General features: G+C 53.6%; 5 protein-coding genes across 5 annotated transcripts; all 5 read left to right on the forward strand.

The window, feature by feature from the left end:
• Nucleotides 1-1,819: 1,819 nt before the first annotated feature.
• Nucleotides 1,820-3,262, forward strand: COL26b_011963 (uncharacterized protein; the record flags this gene model as incomplete). The annotated part of the gene is made up of 1 exon (XM_053184616.1): nt 1,820-3,262. One exon carries the CDS (start codon nt 1,820-1,822, stop codon nt 3,260-3,262), a length of 1,443 nt encoding a protein of 480 aa, XP_053031419.1.
• A 1,121-nt stretch (nt 3,263-4,383) lies between these two features.
• COL26b_011964 (uncharacterized protein) lies at nt 4,384-5,916 on the forward strand (the record flags this gene model as incomplete). The annotated part of the gene is made up of 1 exon (XM_053184617.1): nt 4,384-5,916. One exon carries the CDS (start codon nt 4,384-4,386, stop codon nt 5,914-5,916), a length of 1,533 nt encoding a protein of 510 aa, XP_053031420.1.
• A 1,084-nt stretch (nt 5,917-7,000) lies between these two features.
• On the forward strand, nt 7,001-8,584 carry COL26b_011965 (uncharacterized protein; the record flags this gene model as incomplete). The annotated part of the gene is made up of 1 exon (XM_053184618.1): nt 7,001-8,584. One exon carries the CDS (start codon nt 7,001-7,003, stop codon nt 8,582-8,584), a length of 1,584 nt encoding a protein of 527 aa, XP_053031421.1.
• A 1,459-nt stretch (nt 8,585-10,043) lies between these two features.
• Nucleotides 10,044-11,561, forward strand: COL26b_011966 (uncharacterized protein; the record flags this gene model as incomplete). Its single annotated transcript, XM_053184619.1, has 1 exon — nt 10,044-11,561. The coding sequence occupies one exon, from the start codon at nt 10,044-10,046 to the stop codon at nt 11,559-11,561; it is 1,518 nt and encodes a 505-aa protein (XP_053031422.1).
• Nucleotides 11,562-13,177: 1,616 nt separating this feature from the next.
• COL26b_011967 (uncharacterized protein) lies at nt 13,178-15,088 on the forward strand (the record flags this gene model as incomplete). The annotated part of the gene is made up of 2 exons (XM_053184620.1): nt 13,178-14,075; nt 14,124-15,088. The coding sequence occupies 2 exons, from the start codon at nt 13,178-13,180 to the stop codon at nt 15,086-15,088; spliced, it is 1,863 nt and encodes a 620-aa protein (XP_053031423.1).
• Between the last annotated feature and the right edge of the window lie 1,160 nt (nt 15,089-16,248).

The raw sequence follows: 16,248 nt of genomic DNA on the forward strand, positions 1-16,248 counted from the left end.
CGCAGAGCGGGACGTGGTGCAGAGCCCTCTCTAGAAAAGGCTTCGTACGATTCTTCGCGCATCTCATCGGCATCATACTTTTGAAATTCAAGAGTGTGAAACACTTGGCACTATCACTTCCGACGCGTGTACTTCAAGGAATCACGGAATTTGCCTCACAGGTCATTCGTAAGCCGCAACAGGACGGAAAAGGAAACAGGATTCGCGAATTTTTAACCCTCCGATCTCTGGCCATAGGGCGAGACTCCTGGGATGCGGCTAAGACGGGCTCGGTAGCGCTGATTGACCCTGGATTCGGAGCTCTCTTCTCTTGGAATGCTGGAGCGGAGGTTTTCATACATGGCTTCGAGGTAGGAGATGCTCTCGCAGACATCGCACCAAAGCTAGGCTCGATCGTACTGAGCGGCTGCTCCATCTCAAAATCGTAACTTCATCACGTTTTGAGCAGATGTCAGGCATTGGAAAAGTTCACGTTCATCTACAGCGGTATGAGTGGATCAGTTTTGTCTGCGATACCTAGTCCTGGGGATACGATTGACATGCTTAAAAAGCACACTGCCACTCTGAAGACATTATGCCTCGATTTCCCCAGCTTCATTTACCGGAGAGATCATGGCCCCCTGCGCTGTTTGGGGGAGTTCACGGCATTGAGGAGGCTGAGTCTTTCGACAAGCACACTACGGTGGATCATTACCGATGCTCTCTGGGACAAGAATATTCACAAAGAGGTCTGGAGCGAAGCAGCATTGGATGCAAGTATAACATACATCCCTTTCTTGAGGACTATCCCACCGTCGTTGAAGGTCTTCCATGTCGCCGGTGTGACTTCCAAAAGGTCCACCTACTTGATCCCTGAAGAGAAGATCTCTAGTACCTTTGAGGGAGTTGGGAACGATGCGTTGTGTTTTCAATATTCTGATTCAGAATTCACAGGTTTGATATGGAAGCATGAAATGTTGAGGAGAAGGGGAGTTCTGTTATGCGTGAATTCTAGTCAAACCCCAGCTTTTTGGTAGCCGCGAGCAATAAATTTACTAGAAACTCCGCAACTTAGGTATCGCAGTCAAATTCAATAACACCATTCTACGACGTTTATCATATAGGTTACTGAGTACAATCGCGTCCATATGCCAGCTGGAAGTAACGAGGTTGAGGTGGTGCAACAGAACGTGGAAAGCTCATGGCGTAAATCCTGAGATTGACACGTTCATTACGTAGGCTCTTTGAAACCTCAGTGAAATAGGTTTGTCTCTGGGACTCCTGAGATCATACGTCGCAAAGAATTTCGAAACAGGCAAGCATTGTAGAAAACAACCTACATTCTGGTCTTGCCCGATTGCACTTTCCTATTTCGTTGCCTGCTTCATCATTCGCGCCTTCCACTGCGTTCGACTATCACGTAGTGGACTTTCCACTCTCCACAATCTCACACTCACCTTCAGGCACCTACCGACATCACTTTCCTGTCCCACCACCCACTCCAGAATAACAACACGCACAACCTGTCAATCGACTAAGCAAAGTTCACGCAGTCGCCAGGAATCGAAGTACGACTGCTTCCGAGCCTGACGATCCTGCGTGCTCGGAAGAATTTTGCTGGCCAGGCAGCGCCAGTTGGCTATCCCGGCAGTGTCCATCGTCATCGTCCTTTGTCGTCGTCTTTCTTCGTACGTGTAATCCAGCGTCGCTATCTTTATCGCTACCCCTATCGTTCCTCTGCTAACTTTCTTCTAGCCGTGCGACTCGCCAGAATCGACGTCGCTTCCCCCATTTGCGTCCCTGTTGACTGGACCTTGCTCGCCAGCGATCGGCAACCAAGATGGCGAAGCTGACTGACCTTCCTCCCGAGATAATTCTCATGATTATCAAGATTCTTCGACCTCGATTGGATGGCAAGCTGTCAGTCGCGACAGGCCATGAGAAAGCATCGGCAGAAGATTACTACGACACTGAATTCACCGTCAGCGATCTTCTTCACGAAAACAGTCAGAAGCGCCACGCTTTAGCGAGCTTTGCCCTTTCTCACAGGGCCTTCACTCGAGCTTCAGTTGAGCAAAACTACACCATTGCCGGAATCCACAAGCTTTACGAAAGAACGGCGTTGAAGAGGATGGTATCGCTTCTCCGACTTATCGACTGCAACAACACTGTACGCACCTCTATCCGACATCTCTACGTCCACGCACGACATCCAACAGTGACCAGGGATTTCATAGACTTTTATGAAGCGAAGGTGGCTACTTTACTGGATTCATTCGGGCCCATGAGCCTTGATGTGCCTTGTCTCGAATCTCTCGACTCGACCGCTGCTGTGCCGTCTCGTTACCTCATTGGTTACTGCTTTGCGCTCATTCTTATTCGCCTTCCAAGTCTCCAGAAGCTCACACTTAGTGTGGAGCAACCGACGCTGCGAACCATGGCCCAGGTTCTCTCGGTCGCTCGAACTCACCAGAATCCCAATTCAAACACACCCACACCGTTGTCTATTCCTATCCTTCAAGCTCTCACTATTAGCGATTTAGGGTTGGAGTACATCGAAGAACTGGAACCATGTCTGTGGACGAAACCCGGTTCTGAAAGATGCTTCCACAACTCCGTCCTCCGCCAGCATTTCAATGTTTCTACTGTCACTTCTTTGGTGCTCGACAAAGTTCACATGGAGATACCTCTTCTGGCTAAGACGGTTCGCGACTGTCTAGCCCTGAGGAAGCTTGTCTGCGTTCGATTCGTAGCTCTGATGATGTCGTCCTCGGATCTCGATGCATTCATGGATGCCATACAGGATCAATGCAAGACTTTGATCACCCTTTGTCTGGACCTAAGCACCTGGCACTACGTGCAAGACCAGCGTGTATATGATCGCATTGCGACGCTTGGCGACCTGCCCAGTCTGACGCAGCTATGGATCACTACATGCACCTTCGCTGATAACGACGAAGAAGATAACATCGATAACAGCGAAAGTCAGGGCCACAACAGTAATGAGAGCGACACAGATGACAGTAACTTGGCAGAACATGAGGTCTTCGAGACCTTTCTCCCAAGGCTTCCTGAGTCGTTGAAGCGTTTGCACCTAGGTGGAGGAGTGCGCCCGATCCGAAAAAGTCTGCTGGACATGGTCCAACGCATCAAGATGGGAGGTCTGAGAAATCTGCGGGAGATTGCTTTGAGCAGGGGACAGTGGGACGATGAGCTTGAGGAGGCGTTCGCGGAGTACGTCCCGTTGCGAACGACAGTTGATCCACGCCCTGCCATGTGGTAGGCACGATCTTGCTGGATTTGCCTGGTTCGGAGATGGGTAGGCAGGAGAAGACGAAGACAAGTAGGCCTTGACAAGCGGATACATACGACAACAAGAGAATGACGTCCGTCGGTTGGGCCGATAGTAGTAGAGAAGACGCTAGGGATAGCGATAACAATGATAAAATTAGACGACAACGATAGATGATAATCACGATGGGAAGTGACCACGATGGACGATGACGATGGACGATGACGATATATGATGAGTATAGACGGCGACGGCGAAAGACCACGGTGGCGACAGAAACAACAACAATAGTGGACGATGAGACGACAGGAAAACAAAGGGGGCCGCGCACAATCGGATATACTGATTACACGCATTCATGATAGACACTGCCCATCTAGCCAAATTCATGGTTGGATGAGGATAGTGTTTTGAGGTGAGAGAATTGAGGCAGATGAGGATTGTTGCTGTGTCATAGACAATGAGTACCATCGCTCTTCATGGTCGGTCCTTTGGTGTCCCGGGCCTGCGTCGGTGGATGCCTATTGATCTTGAACAGTTTTCTTCCTTTGTGGCCATGCGGCAGCTTTCTTCGACCGCACAATACGAGAAGCAAGAAGGAAGCTACGTTCAGGTACTGGAGCCTTCCTTCCTTTCTCAGATTGAATTGCGACACCTCCCACATGACCTTAGCACAGCGCAATTTCTTCACCTTCCTTCTCAACACCACTTTCATGGCGAGGCTGATTTTCGCAATTCACCTGTCAGACTCAAGGTTTTATCTAAAATCAATTCACTAGCAACACAGAGAGGACGGCGACAATAACGGCTAAGATACACGAAGATACAGAGAAAGTTGTCGCCCTGAAGATATCCGGTTTCCCAGCTTCTCCTCAACATTTCTCAAGCTGTCAACCGCCAAACCGCACACGGCAAAGATTGATCTCTGCCAGTCACGGCCACAGCGTGTGAAGATAACCCTTTTCATTGGTACTCAGTCTCCCTCTCAGTTATTATCCTCCTCTAACCAAGATCTTTGGAGATAGGTATCTGCTATTTATTGCTCGACCTCCCAACCGCCGACGCGATCCTGTAACCCTAACAAGCACCGCTTAATCGTACTCGACGCCCTCATGGCGAAGCTTTCCGACCTTCTGCTAGAGCTGGTTCGCCACATCGCGTCCTTTCTTCGCCCTGACTGGCCCGGCGCACTGCTTTTGGATCACGATGAGGGCTGGGAATGGGTCCACGACATTCGAAAAGTCCACAACGCCAACCGAGCATCTCTACTCAACTTCTCGTACACTTCAAAAGCCTACCACCTTGCCCTTGCGCCCGAGCTAGTGCGTTCGCTTGGGGTCCTTGACCGAACTGGCGGAAACGAGCTTCGAATGCTGTTCAAGTTGCTTCGCTACTTGCTGCACAATCCGGCGTCATCGCCTGGTGCCGTTCGGAAACTATTCATTGACCTTTACTCTGACAAACATACGGGAGGATCTTCCGGTTTGGACCATGTCTGTCAACGCGACATGGATCTTCTCAAGGAAGCAGCCCTCTGCTTTGGCATCAATATCTGGAGGGAAACGCTCGCTTGGAACGACGATATGGTAGGCTGGAGCATCGGAGAAGTCTTGATACATGTTCCACATTCCCTGAAGGGGTTTCTGGTCGGTCTTATCATCCTCAACCTCCCAAACATCCGAGACCTAAGCATCATACTTCCGCCAGCGTCGCACATGGCTGTGACCCAGCTGCTGCGTCTTGTTCAGAAACTGAGGGCAGTCGACAACGATATGCAACCGATCCTTCACCTTGAAAGCATTGCGGTCAGAAACTGGAACTTTAACGACATTCAGCCCACGGGTTTTGAGACACTATTCGATTTCAGACCCCATGCATCGATATACTTCTGCAACTGCATTCTAGACGCGCCTCTGCCATGGGCCCCGAACATCACGTCGCTGGTATTCAGAGATGTCAAGGGGATTACGCTGTCGACCGTCTGCCAACTCATCAACGACATCCAGCGTCTGACGAAATTCATCTGCATCCAGGAGGTTGAAAGCGAAAACATTCCTGTGCTTAGCCCCGGTTCAATGTTCCGGGCGCTGAAGAAGCACGGCTCAAGCCTGAAAACTCTGTGCCTGGGGGTTGTCTTTCGGTACGAATCATTCCCCGACCAGACGCCTCCGCCTTACATCAATTCATTTAAGGACTTCAAGGTTCTTGAGCAGATGTGGATCAACTGCTCCTGCTTTGGGGACCGTTATGGTGTTGGTAGCAAAGTCCTTCGAACGATCCCAATCTCATTGTGGAGGCTTCATCTGGCTGGCAGCGTTGACATCCTTGAGGACGACATGTTGCGCTGGGCCGAGATACTTTCGGGGAAAAGCTTTGATGAACAGGATGACGAGAGAGATGACGAGGGATACGACGAGGAAGACGACGAGGAAGACAATGACGCAGGCGATGGGGAAGACGACGAGAAAGACATGATGGAAGACATGGAGGAAGACGACAATGACAATGACTATGTCCATATCCCAGAGCATCTGGCTTGGGACATCGGCTTGGACAACTTTGACCATGAGGTTCACGAAGCTTTTCGGGACAGCAAATGGGTTGACTTCTTTGAGGCCCCTTCCCCTTTGCCCGGTATCTTTTAGCTAGATAATCACAAGCGCAAGGTCACAGACAAAGATCAGACCGCGGGCAGGGTGCTGGGTCTTGCTTCAGACTGAGAAATGGAGTTGTGTTAGTACCTGCTTAGAATTAAATACCAGATAGAAGCTTTTCTCTGCACATGCCACACTCTTTGCGACCAATAACAAAAATGACTTGGAGAGTGTTGATAGCTTTAACCCTACGACCCAAAAAGGCAGGAAGGAACCCACGCCTCCCCGCTGGAGCCTTCCTTCCTGCCATCGCATCTTAACGTTAAGTATATCACGTGACCCTGGAACTGCGGTGTTTGCGCAACTCACCTCGACAGTTGACTTTCACCTCCACGTTGATTTTCTCAACTCACCTCTCGGATTTCGGCTTCGCTCTTCGATCGCACAGTGACGACAACGGCGGCAGCGATCAAACAGCACACCCACAAAACAAAGTCGCCGCGCACATGCCAGCGGTTTCCTCAAGCTTCCTTCACTTCCACCATTTCACGAGCTGCCGATTCCCGACGCGCAAACAACGTGGACCGATTTCTCTCCACAACAGCGATAACGAATGCAAACAAAATCTCCTCGGTACTTGTTTTCACTCTCCACCATCGTTTCCGTCTAACAATTTTCAGACACCTGCCGACTTCCACCCGAGTCTCCACAGCCGGCGCAATCCCCCGGTACCAACATGGCGAAGCTGTCCGACCTTCCACCGGAGATGATTAGACACATCGGCTCTTTCCTTTGTCCCGACTGGCCCGGGGAGCTAATGTTGGATCACGGCCCCGAACACGATTGGGTCTGGGAAGTGTATGCGTCCCACAACGAGAAATGGTATTCGCTTGCCAACTTCTCATACACTACGTAGGTCTATGACCAAGCCCTATTATCAGAGCGATTAATATCACTCGGTGTTTGTGATTGGACTGGCGGCCACGAGGACCAACAGCTGCTCCAACTACTGCGACTTTTTCTCCACAATCCGGCAGCGTCGTGCAGAGTTGTCAGAAAGCTGTTCGTCATGATGCCTTCATACGACCATGCCTGTGAGCCTTTCGACTTGAGCAATTCCAGCCATCAACGCGATATGCAGCTTCTCGAGGAAACAGCACAAGGTGTTGGTTTCGATATCTGGAAGGAGACATTCACACCCCCTGGCGACACGCAAAGCTACATCATTGGGAAGATTTTGACAACCAAGGACGGATTTAAGCCTCACTTCCTCAAAGGGCTTTTGCTTGAACTTCTCATCCTTCACCTTCGGAACATCCGAGATCTCACCATCGAACTCCCCGCCATATCGCTGATGGCGATTACCCATGTTTTGCGTCGCGTCCAAGAGCTGAGGGCAAGCGGAGACGAAAATCGTCCAATTCTCCATCTGCATTCCGTTACCATCTCATGCTCTTGGCACTTTGATTATCAACTACCTGGAGACTTCGAGGAGCTATTCTCTATGCGAACACAAGCGTCGGTGTACTTCCGCGACTGCCAGCTAAATGCCCCTCTCGCCTGGTCCTCTAACATCACCTCCCTGGCACTAAGGGAGTTGAGGGGCATCGACACGTCGACTCTCACAGATCTCATTTCCAGCAGCACGTCTCTCACAAGATTCATCTACACCCACGACGTGGAGGACATGCCAGATATACCAAGTCCAGGTGCAATCCTTCAGGCGTTGAAGAAGCACTGTTCAAGCCTTCAGATACTCTGTTTGAGCTTCGTTTACGACGGGGATCAACTCGACCTTCTTCCTCCCCCGTACATCGACTCCGACGACTTTCAGTGTCTCCAAGGCCTTTGGATCAACTGTGCTTGCTTCGGCGACTACATACAAAGCAGTGTGCTTCGGACTATTCCCTCATCTTTGGAAAAACTACACTTGGCCGGAGACGCGAGCGTTATTGCGGATGACCTGGAGTGGTGGGCTAAGTCACTGACCGGCGAGAGCGATGAGGAGGACATTGACCCTCTCGCCGGCTTGTGTTTTTCTTCGGATGACGAGAGTCAAAATGGTGGCTCCCAGGATGGTAAGGGCGACTCTCGCGACCAAGCTGAAGATGACTTGGATATAGAAGAGGACCTGTTGGAGCAGGAAGAAGATAACGTGGATGAGGGCGAGGTGGGCGAAGTGAGCGAGGATGAAGAGAGCGAAGACGATGAAGACGATGAAGACGATGACGGCGACGATGAAGATGAAGACGACGAGGACGACGTGAAAGACTACGAAGTGGACGACTATGGTGATTACGAGCACGATGAGACCGAGTTTGAAGAAGATGAGTACGGACAGGATAAGAACGATTTGGAAAATTACGGAGAGAATGTGTGCAAGGAGGAGTTGTGCGAAGAGGACGACTATACAGCGGACGAGTACGAGTACGAAGTGGAGGAAGAGAGCGAGCGCAACAACAAGCAGAATACAGACCAGCAGGACGAGCATCGGCACAACGAAAACGACCAGAACGACAGCAACCAGAACAAAAACAACCAGAACGACGAAAACCAGGAGGACAGCCAGCAAGACGAAGATGAGACTGAAGCGGATACAAACGGGAAGAATAAGGGCCAAGGTGACGACCATAAGAAACGCCCCACCCGCTTCTACATACCGGAAGAGCTGGCTTATGACGAGGAGATCAATGACATCTCAATCCCCTCTAAGGTGTGAACAGCGTTTGAAACCTGCGAATGGATCAACTTTGTGGAGGTTGACACAGATCCTGGCCAGTGGTACGCGCCAGTGAAGGATATGAAGAAGCGATTGTGGCGGGAACTGAGCTGATTGCGGATGGCAATTTGTGTTCTCTTTTCGATGCAGTCTCCACAGAGTAGACGCAGCTGTCTTGATAGGTGAAATGTTAGCATGATGGGAATACTAGAAGCTTTGCGTTGTGCTCTGCACTACATCATGTTCGTTCCTGTGACAGGCGTGAAGCTTGGAGAGTTGATATGGCGACGGTGGTAGCGAGAGATGCCGGCTAAGAAATATGGAAGTCATCAAGGAGAACTCAAGCGCCACATCAAGTATAAGATGGATTTTCTCTTGATACAGTCCTGCTTGCTTTACTTGACAATTGTTGCTTCTTGTTGCTCATGTCTCGGTGGTTTTGACGTGGATAATGGTCGTCTGATGTTGAACATCCGGTTCAGTCAGAGCACCAACGTGTCCAACGGCGACAACCTGACTCAGACACCGCAAAGGTCTTCAAGCACTATTCAATTGGATTCTGCAGGGCGAATTCAGCATCTTCTCAGCCACTAAAAGTGAGGTTGAGAATACGATGTTGCACTGCGCACCTTAAACATGTGATGTTGCATCCCGTCTGCTGCGGCCGCCAAGAGGACCCTTTTTTTGGGGCCAACCTTCGGGCAGAAACCGACATTGAAACCACGACATTGGCAATAAGCCTATTTTTACAATCCTTGCGTCATATCCTGATAAGAAAGAACAGAGAAGAAGCCAGAACTCCACAAACCGGGGGCCCTTAGATAATCACTAGACCGCCTCTTGTCCCAGTTTTAAAAATTCTAGCTTCCTCAAGGGTTCCCACAGAGCCGCCACCAGGGGACCCGATTTAAATCCAAGGTGAACACTGTGAAGCAGGGCGGGCACCCATCTTTGAAAGCACACACCACTTGTGTATCCATCGACGGGTAGCACACCACCCACACACCTGCGGCCTCGTGGACACGGGGAGCGACCTTGGGGACCCTCCTCCGCCACCTTGGTCCCCGACACTAACAATGGGGAAGTTGAATTGCGGATCCATCAAAGGTGCTTGATTTTTTTTTGCTCAACAACCTGGCTGGAACGGGAACGTGCTTTTCGCCCTCCTGGCCAGGCCAGGCCTCTGTAAAACTCGGTGCCCGAACTTATTCCGGACTGTGACCTGCCTGGTTTAAAAGGGCTGACCTCAGGGGTAACCGGCGGTGAGCTGTGGTATTCTGTTTCTCATTCATTCAACAACGCCGTCCTCCTCCTCCTGCTGCGACTCACGATAACGCCTCTGCGTCCTCGTCCGTCTTAATTTTTCATCCTCTCCGTCCGCAGGACCACCCGTGATCTCATTTCTTTATCATCTTTTGTTCATCTAGCGAAAACAAGTCCCAAAAAAAAGTCCTTTAGAATGCCTCACAGCACGGAGTCCCTCAAGCTCACCAGCGCCAACTTGTCCACGTTCGCTTCGCAGCAGGGTGAGAGGAGCGTCAAGACGCCGACCTACGCCCGCGATGGCGTGAAGCACGGCATCGTCCACGTCGGCGTCGGCGGCTTCCACCGCGCCCATCTCGCCGTCTACGTCGACCAGCTCATGCAGAAGCACGACCTGCGCGACTGGGCCATCTGCGGCGTCGGCCTGCGCCCCAACGACGCCGCCATGCGCGACGTCCTCGAGGCCCAGGACCACCTCTACACCGTCATCGAGCGCTCCGCAAAGGGCAGCTTCGCCAACGTCGTCGGCAGCATCACGGGCTTCCTCTACGCCCCCGACGACCGCGAGGCCGTGATTGCCAAGATGGCCAGCCCGGACACTCACATCGTGTCCCTGACGATCACGGAGAGCGGGTACTACTACAACGAGAACACGCACGAGATGCACGCCGACCACCCGGACATCGTGCACGACCTCGCTCATGGCGACGCCCCCGTGAGCACGTTCGGCTTCCTGTACGCCGCGCTGGCGAGGCGCCACGCCGCGGGCCTGAAGCCCTTCACCGTGATGAGCTGCGACAACATGCAGAAGAACGGCAGCATCACGCGGCACATGCTGCAGTCGTTCGCGCGGCTGCGCGGGGACGCGGCGGTGGCGGAGTGGATCGCGGCGGAGGGCGCGTTCCCGAACGCGATGGTGGACCGCATCACGCCGAGCACGTCGCCGGCGGATATCGCCTCGCTGGCGGCCAAGTTCGGCGTCGAGGACGCGTGGCCGGTCGTCACGGAGCCGTTCATGCAGTGGGTCATCGAGGACAAGTTCAGCGACGGGCGCCCGCCGTTCGAGAAGGTCGGCGTGCAGGTCGTCGAGGGCGTGCACGAGGTCGAGCAGTTTGAGAAGCACAAGCTGCGCCTGCTGAACGCGAGCCACTCGGCCATGGCGTACCCGGGCCAGCTGGCGGGCTTCAAGTACGTGCACGAGGTGATGGAGCACCCCGTCTACAGGCAGTTTGTGTGGCAGATGATGCAGCAGGAGGTGAAGCCTTTGCTGCCTGAGATTGCGGGGGTTGACATCGACGAGTACTGCAACACGCTGATGGAGCGGTTCTCGAACCCGACCATCATGGACGGCATCCCGCGCGTGGCGCTGGGCGCGTCGGGCAAGATCCCGCAGTTCATCATGCCGTCGATCGCGGAGCAGATCTGGGTTACCGGCCCGTTCAGGAGGCTGTGCTTCGTGGCGGGCGCGTGGTTCCGCTACATCAACGGCGTGGACGACGAGGGCGAGAACTTCGAGGTCGACGACCCGATGAAGGAGGAGCTGCAGGCGCTGGCGAAGGCGGGCGGCAACCACCCGGGCCAGCTGCTCACGATCAAGCACCTTTTCGGTGACGATTTGCGCGGCGACGAGCGCTTCGTGAACGAGGTCGCCAAGGCGATGGAGCTGATTGCCAAGGACGGTGTCATGGCTACGCTCCCCAAGTACGTCGACTAAATGGGGTCTGACGTTTGTTTTACTACATGCAACAACCAAAAAACTTCACGGCTTTCATGATATGGATAGATGGGATTTTGAACCTAGATGGGATAGACCTGTTACAGATGGGATAGACCTTGAGATGATGCAGCGATTATGAGTGGACTATTTTGATAGAATTAATACTACTGGAGGATATGAACAGCTTCTGTGTCTTTTGAAATTTCTTTGTGTGAATCTTCTGTGTTGAGTGAGAATCCCAGATGAGTGCTTTGTTGAGTAAAATGAAACGGTTTCGGTTGCAGACATGATCTCTGTCAACGTAAGCCTCCGTCTGCCAAACACCATGACGGGTGATGGCGGGATGTGGTCCAGCAAAAGCGGTGAGTCCCAGAAAACAAACCCACGATGGTGCTCTTTCTCTCCAGCTTCTCCAGATGGGAATTCTCTGGAGAAGCCGATGCCGGTTCAGGGGCTGGACTCTGGCGGGAGCAAGGGGGCAGATGCATCGTGACCAGCTCACAGGGGCCAGGGTTCGTTCCGGTTGGGGCCAAAGGGCCTGATCCGTTTGGGCCGAGACGGGGTCTCTCAGCCTCCCCGGGTGATCACCTGAGTTGATGAAACTTTTTAATGCAAGAGAAAGGGAAATGAACAGAATAAAACAAATGACATTGAGTAATGCAGATGGATGCGGGATGAACTGCACGTGGTCCATCGTCTCGAGGGAAGGAGACAACAGAAGGAAGCTGCAGCTGCTGTTGGGTTGACGTGCTTGCCCTCCCCGGGGCCCGGGCAGTCATTGAGTGCGCTTGCACCTGCCTGCTGCCATTGGCTTCGGGACATCTTCCCCCTATCTGCACTGCGACCCAGGCCAGGTCCTGCCCCCCGACCGGCAGCGGCGACCCTCCAACCGACAGGCACCGTGACACCGTGGGCCGTGGGCCGTGGCACGGTATCCGTACCGTAGGCGGCGGCCCCTTCCACGGCTGCGTCCAGTCCCTTGGAACCAGACGGAAGGAACGGTCTCCACAAAGTGGATGTCACGTGCATGGATCGCCCCCAGCGATGCCGTTTGACGCAGCCCGTGCTTTTAGCGAGCCAATGACAGCGGGGATGCCACGATTAGCTAAGCTTGTGTCGCATCGCGTCGCGTTCGTTCTCTCTTACGTTATCAGTCCCAATACCAGCAGATAGAAGCAACCCGCCAATTAGGTGCTGCTGGCTGCTGCTGCGCTGCTTGCTGCTTGCTGCAAGAAAAAGAGGCAACACACACCACCAGGAGGCCAAAGCTCCTCCTCCTTCCCCGAACCTAAGCTGACGTGACGGGTTCGCCGTAAACCCATCAGCGCACTTCACGTACAATCTCCGACTCCGAATCGCCCCCAATCGCAACCGCGTCGCAGGTATCTGTCCCTGCCAATTGACCGCATACGCCTCTGCTGCGGTCGAACATTCCATTTTGGCGGAACTCCCATCAACAACGTCACCACCATCCACCGGATCGCGCGAGCAAAGGTAAGCGCAAACAACCTCCGACCCGCGGCACGTCGTTATCCGTTATCCCACGGCTTCCGAGGAGGAGCGTTTGCACTAATCTGTCAACATCACGAAATAGCTCACCCAACACCGACACCATGGCCAGACTCAGCGAATCGCCGGCCAACGGCGCGAGCGGAGGAGGCTCCCAGCCCGCGAACAAGCACCAAATCACACTCAAGAACGGCGCCCTCGGCGGCTTCCTCTCGTCGCCCGCCAAGCCCTCCGGATCGCAGTCGCCACATGCCAACAAACGCCTCAAGAGCCTGACCAGCCCCCGATCAGACGCATCGCGCTCGCTGTCCCCCGTCCCGCGCCTGCCGGGACAAGCAGCTCTCAGCTCTCCCGTGCGCAAGGCGTTTGGCGAGGTTGCCGCTGCTGGTGGTGCTGGCGCGGACGAGATGGACACGAGCGAGGATCGCGGCACGCCTGCCGACGTTGTGATTTCCGCTCCTGCTGCCGAGACGCCCGTGGAATCTACGCCGACGCCTACTGCGCCCACGGCGGACATGGCGACCTCGGATGCGGAGAAGAGTGCGGCGGCTACGCCCGAGCCGGTTGTTCCGCGCCCGGTCGGCGGCGTGGTTTCGTCTGTGTCGAAGAAGCTTACCAACGTGTTTAACAACTTCACTGGTGCGCGCAACGGAACAGCTAGCGTCACGACGACTTTTGAGCAGACGATCGTGAGCCGGAAGCGCAGCAGAGAGCCGGAAGCTGAGGAGACGCCTGCTCCTCTTGAGGAAACGCCTGCGCCCATAGAGAAGGAGACTCCCAAAGAGAAAGAGCCCGCCGAGAAAGAGATTGCGAAGGAGGCTGAGCCTGTCGAGAAGGATACAGCTGAGAAGACCGAGGTCGCCGAGAAGCAGGCTACGGAGGAGCCTGAGCCTGCTGACGTCACCATGGGCGCAAACGACACCAACATCGAGCTCGGCAACCAGCTTGAGGAGGACATTGCTGCGGAGCGTGCGAAGAGCCCTGTTAAGGAGTCATTGCCTCGTAAGATTGTCTTCTTTGCCTTGTGAACTAATTGCTAACGTTTTGCAGCTGCTCCCAGACCTACCTCCGCTGCCGGCGAGATCAGCGTCACCACTGATGCCGACAACGCCGACACGATCCAAGCCGCTGAGACGACCAAGCCAGCGCCCAAGGCTGCCCCCAAGGCCTCACCGAAGGCCGCGGCGAAGGCCACACCAAAAGTCACGCTCAAGTCCGCACCAAAGATCACACTAAAGGCCAAGGCCGCGCCCAAGACCGCCCCCAAGCCTGCGCCTGAACCCGCGGCCGAAGACGAGGACGAGACAATGGTCGACGACCCTGAGAAGGGCCTGTTCGTGCTCGACACCATCATTGGCCACCGCAAGGATCCCAAGGACAAGACCCTTTTCCAGATGCACGTCCGCTGGAAGCACGACGAGCCAAGCTGGGAGCCCGAGAGCAACATCCAGGAGGATGCCGAGGAGGCGCTCTTCGAATACTGGGACAGCGTCAAGGGCGGCCGTTTGGGAGCCATGGCCGACAAGGATCTGTGGCACGTCCTCCGTGTCGAGAAGCACAAGCAGAAGCCCACCGGAAAGGTCGAGCTGTACGTTGCTTGGACCGGATCTCCCGATCGATCGTGGGAGCCCGAGGAAAACGTCACGCAATTCGCTCGTGAACTTGTGGAAGACTACTGGGCCTCCAAGGGCGGCCGCGACAAGGTGATCAAGCCCATCGCCGCGCCTGCGAAGAGAGGCCGTGGCCGTCCTCGTAAGGAGTCGGTGGTCGAGGATGCTCCCAAGGCGGCCCCCAAGGCAGCTCCGAAGGCGAAGGCCAAGGAAGTCAAGGAAGCCGAGGAACCTGCGCCGAAGAAGCCCCGCGCCGGACGAAAGAAGGTTCCGGAGGAAGCAGAGGCGCCAGTTGAGGCCACAAAGAGCGCCGAGCCGGAGAAGGCTTCTGAGCAGACGGAAACCGATGGAGAGCCGCCAAAGAAGCGCGGTCGTGGTCGTCCCAAGAAGACGCCCGTTTCATGATTTGGTCCAGCCGTGCTTACGCCCAAGCGGTTTGATACAGAAGATTATAGACATTTGGGGGGCTGGAGGAGATGGGAGATTTGGGTCATGAGGCTTACTGGCTAAATTTGCTATTTGGGGTGAGCTGTGGGGATTCTGATGAAAGACAGTGCCTTAGGATGACGGGTCTGGACCGTGTATTGTACGTTGTACGTTTTCCTCATATTTTCCTTGGCTCAGGCGGTTCATTATCAGGCTTTCCAATACTAGGGTGATTTCAAATTCACTAGACGCACTATGTGATATGCCCCTTCCTTCCTATATTAATGTGACTGATGAGTTGACGGCGTTCTCCTTGGGTTAGTGTTAGTTCTGGCATCATACGCTACCGTATTTCTTTGTTGGGTCGGGTGAATATAGCTTTAGAGAGCGCGTGGTTTTATTTGAAAAGCAACTACTACCAAGAAGCTAAGAAATTAACAGGAAAGTAGGAGAGAAGATGGCCAAAGTTCAGACAATGTGGGAGCTGAGCGAAGAACATGACTTCGCTTACAATCGCCCTGGCCATGGATCTTTGAGCTCTATCCGCATGAGCCCATTCAGCTCGCGAGACGCCCAAATGAGTGTCGTCCCATTCATGAATGGGACAATGTTTTGGAATACGCTGTTGCTCCATTGGTAGTCCACGGGAACCCTCAGGACTTTCTTCCCATCTCGCATTATCCAGTTTAAACGTGAGGCATCAGGGTTCTTTTTCGTTTCGGAAAACCCAACCCCATACCCAGAAAACGGTTCGTGCTCTATCGAGGTTTCGTGGCTCGAATTGTCCAGAGGCTCCTGATTCAAGTCGATAAATCCGAACTGAGTGTGAAGACGTGCTGATGTTTGTATCGAATGATATATGATAATTTAAGTTAATCCACTTGCGTCTCTCTCGCAACGTCCACAAGCAGAGGCCCCGGGGTATTTCTCAAATCTGAATCCTCCCGGAAGCCGCTACGGCAAGTTTCTGGCTGTCTGGTGAGATCGCCATATGTCCGATATGACCATAGTCGACATCAAGTGAAAGGGCCATTATACCCGCCTCAACGTCCCATACTTGGATACATGCTCCTTTAGTGATGACTCCATGCATCTTGGTGCACGCATATGCGAGATATTTCCCATCTCCAGAGATCGCA

Source organism: Colletotrichum chrysophilum (genome assembly GCF_026319265.1).
Source record: "Colletotrichum chrysophilum strain AFK26 chromosome Unknown scaffold_158, whole genome shotgun sequence".
NCBI lineage: Eukaryota > Fungi > Ascomycota > Sordariomycetes > Glomerellales > Glomerellaceae > Colletotrichum > Colletotrichum chrysophilum.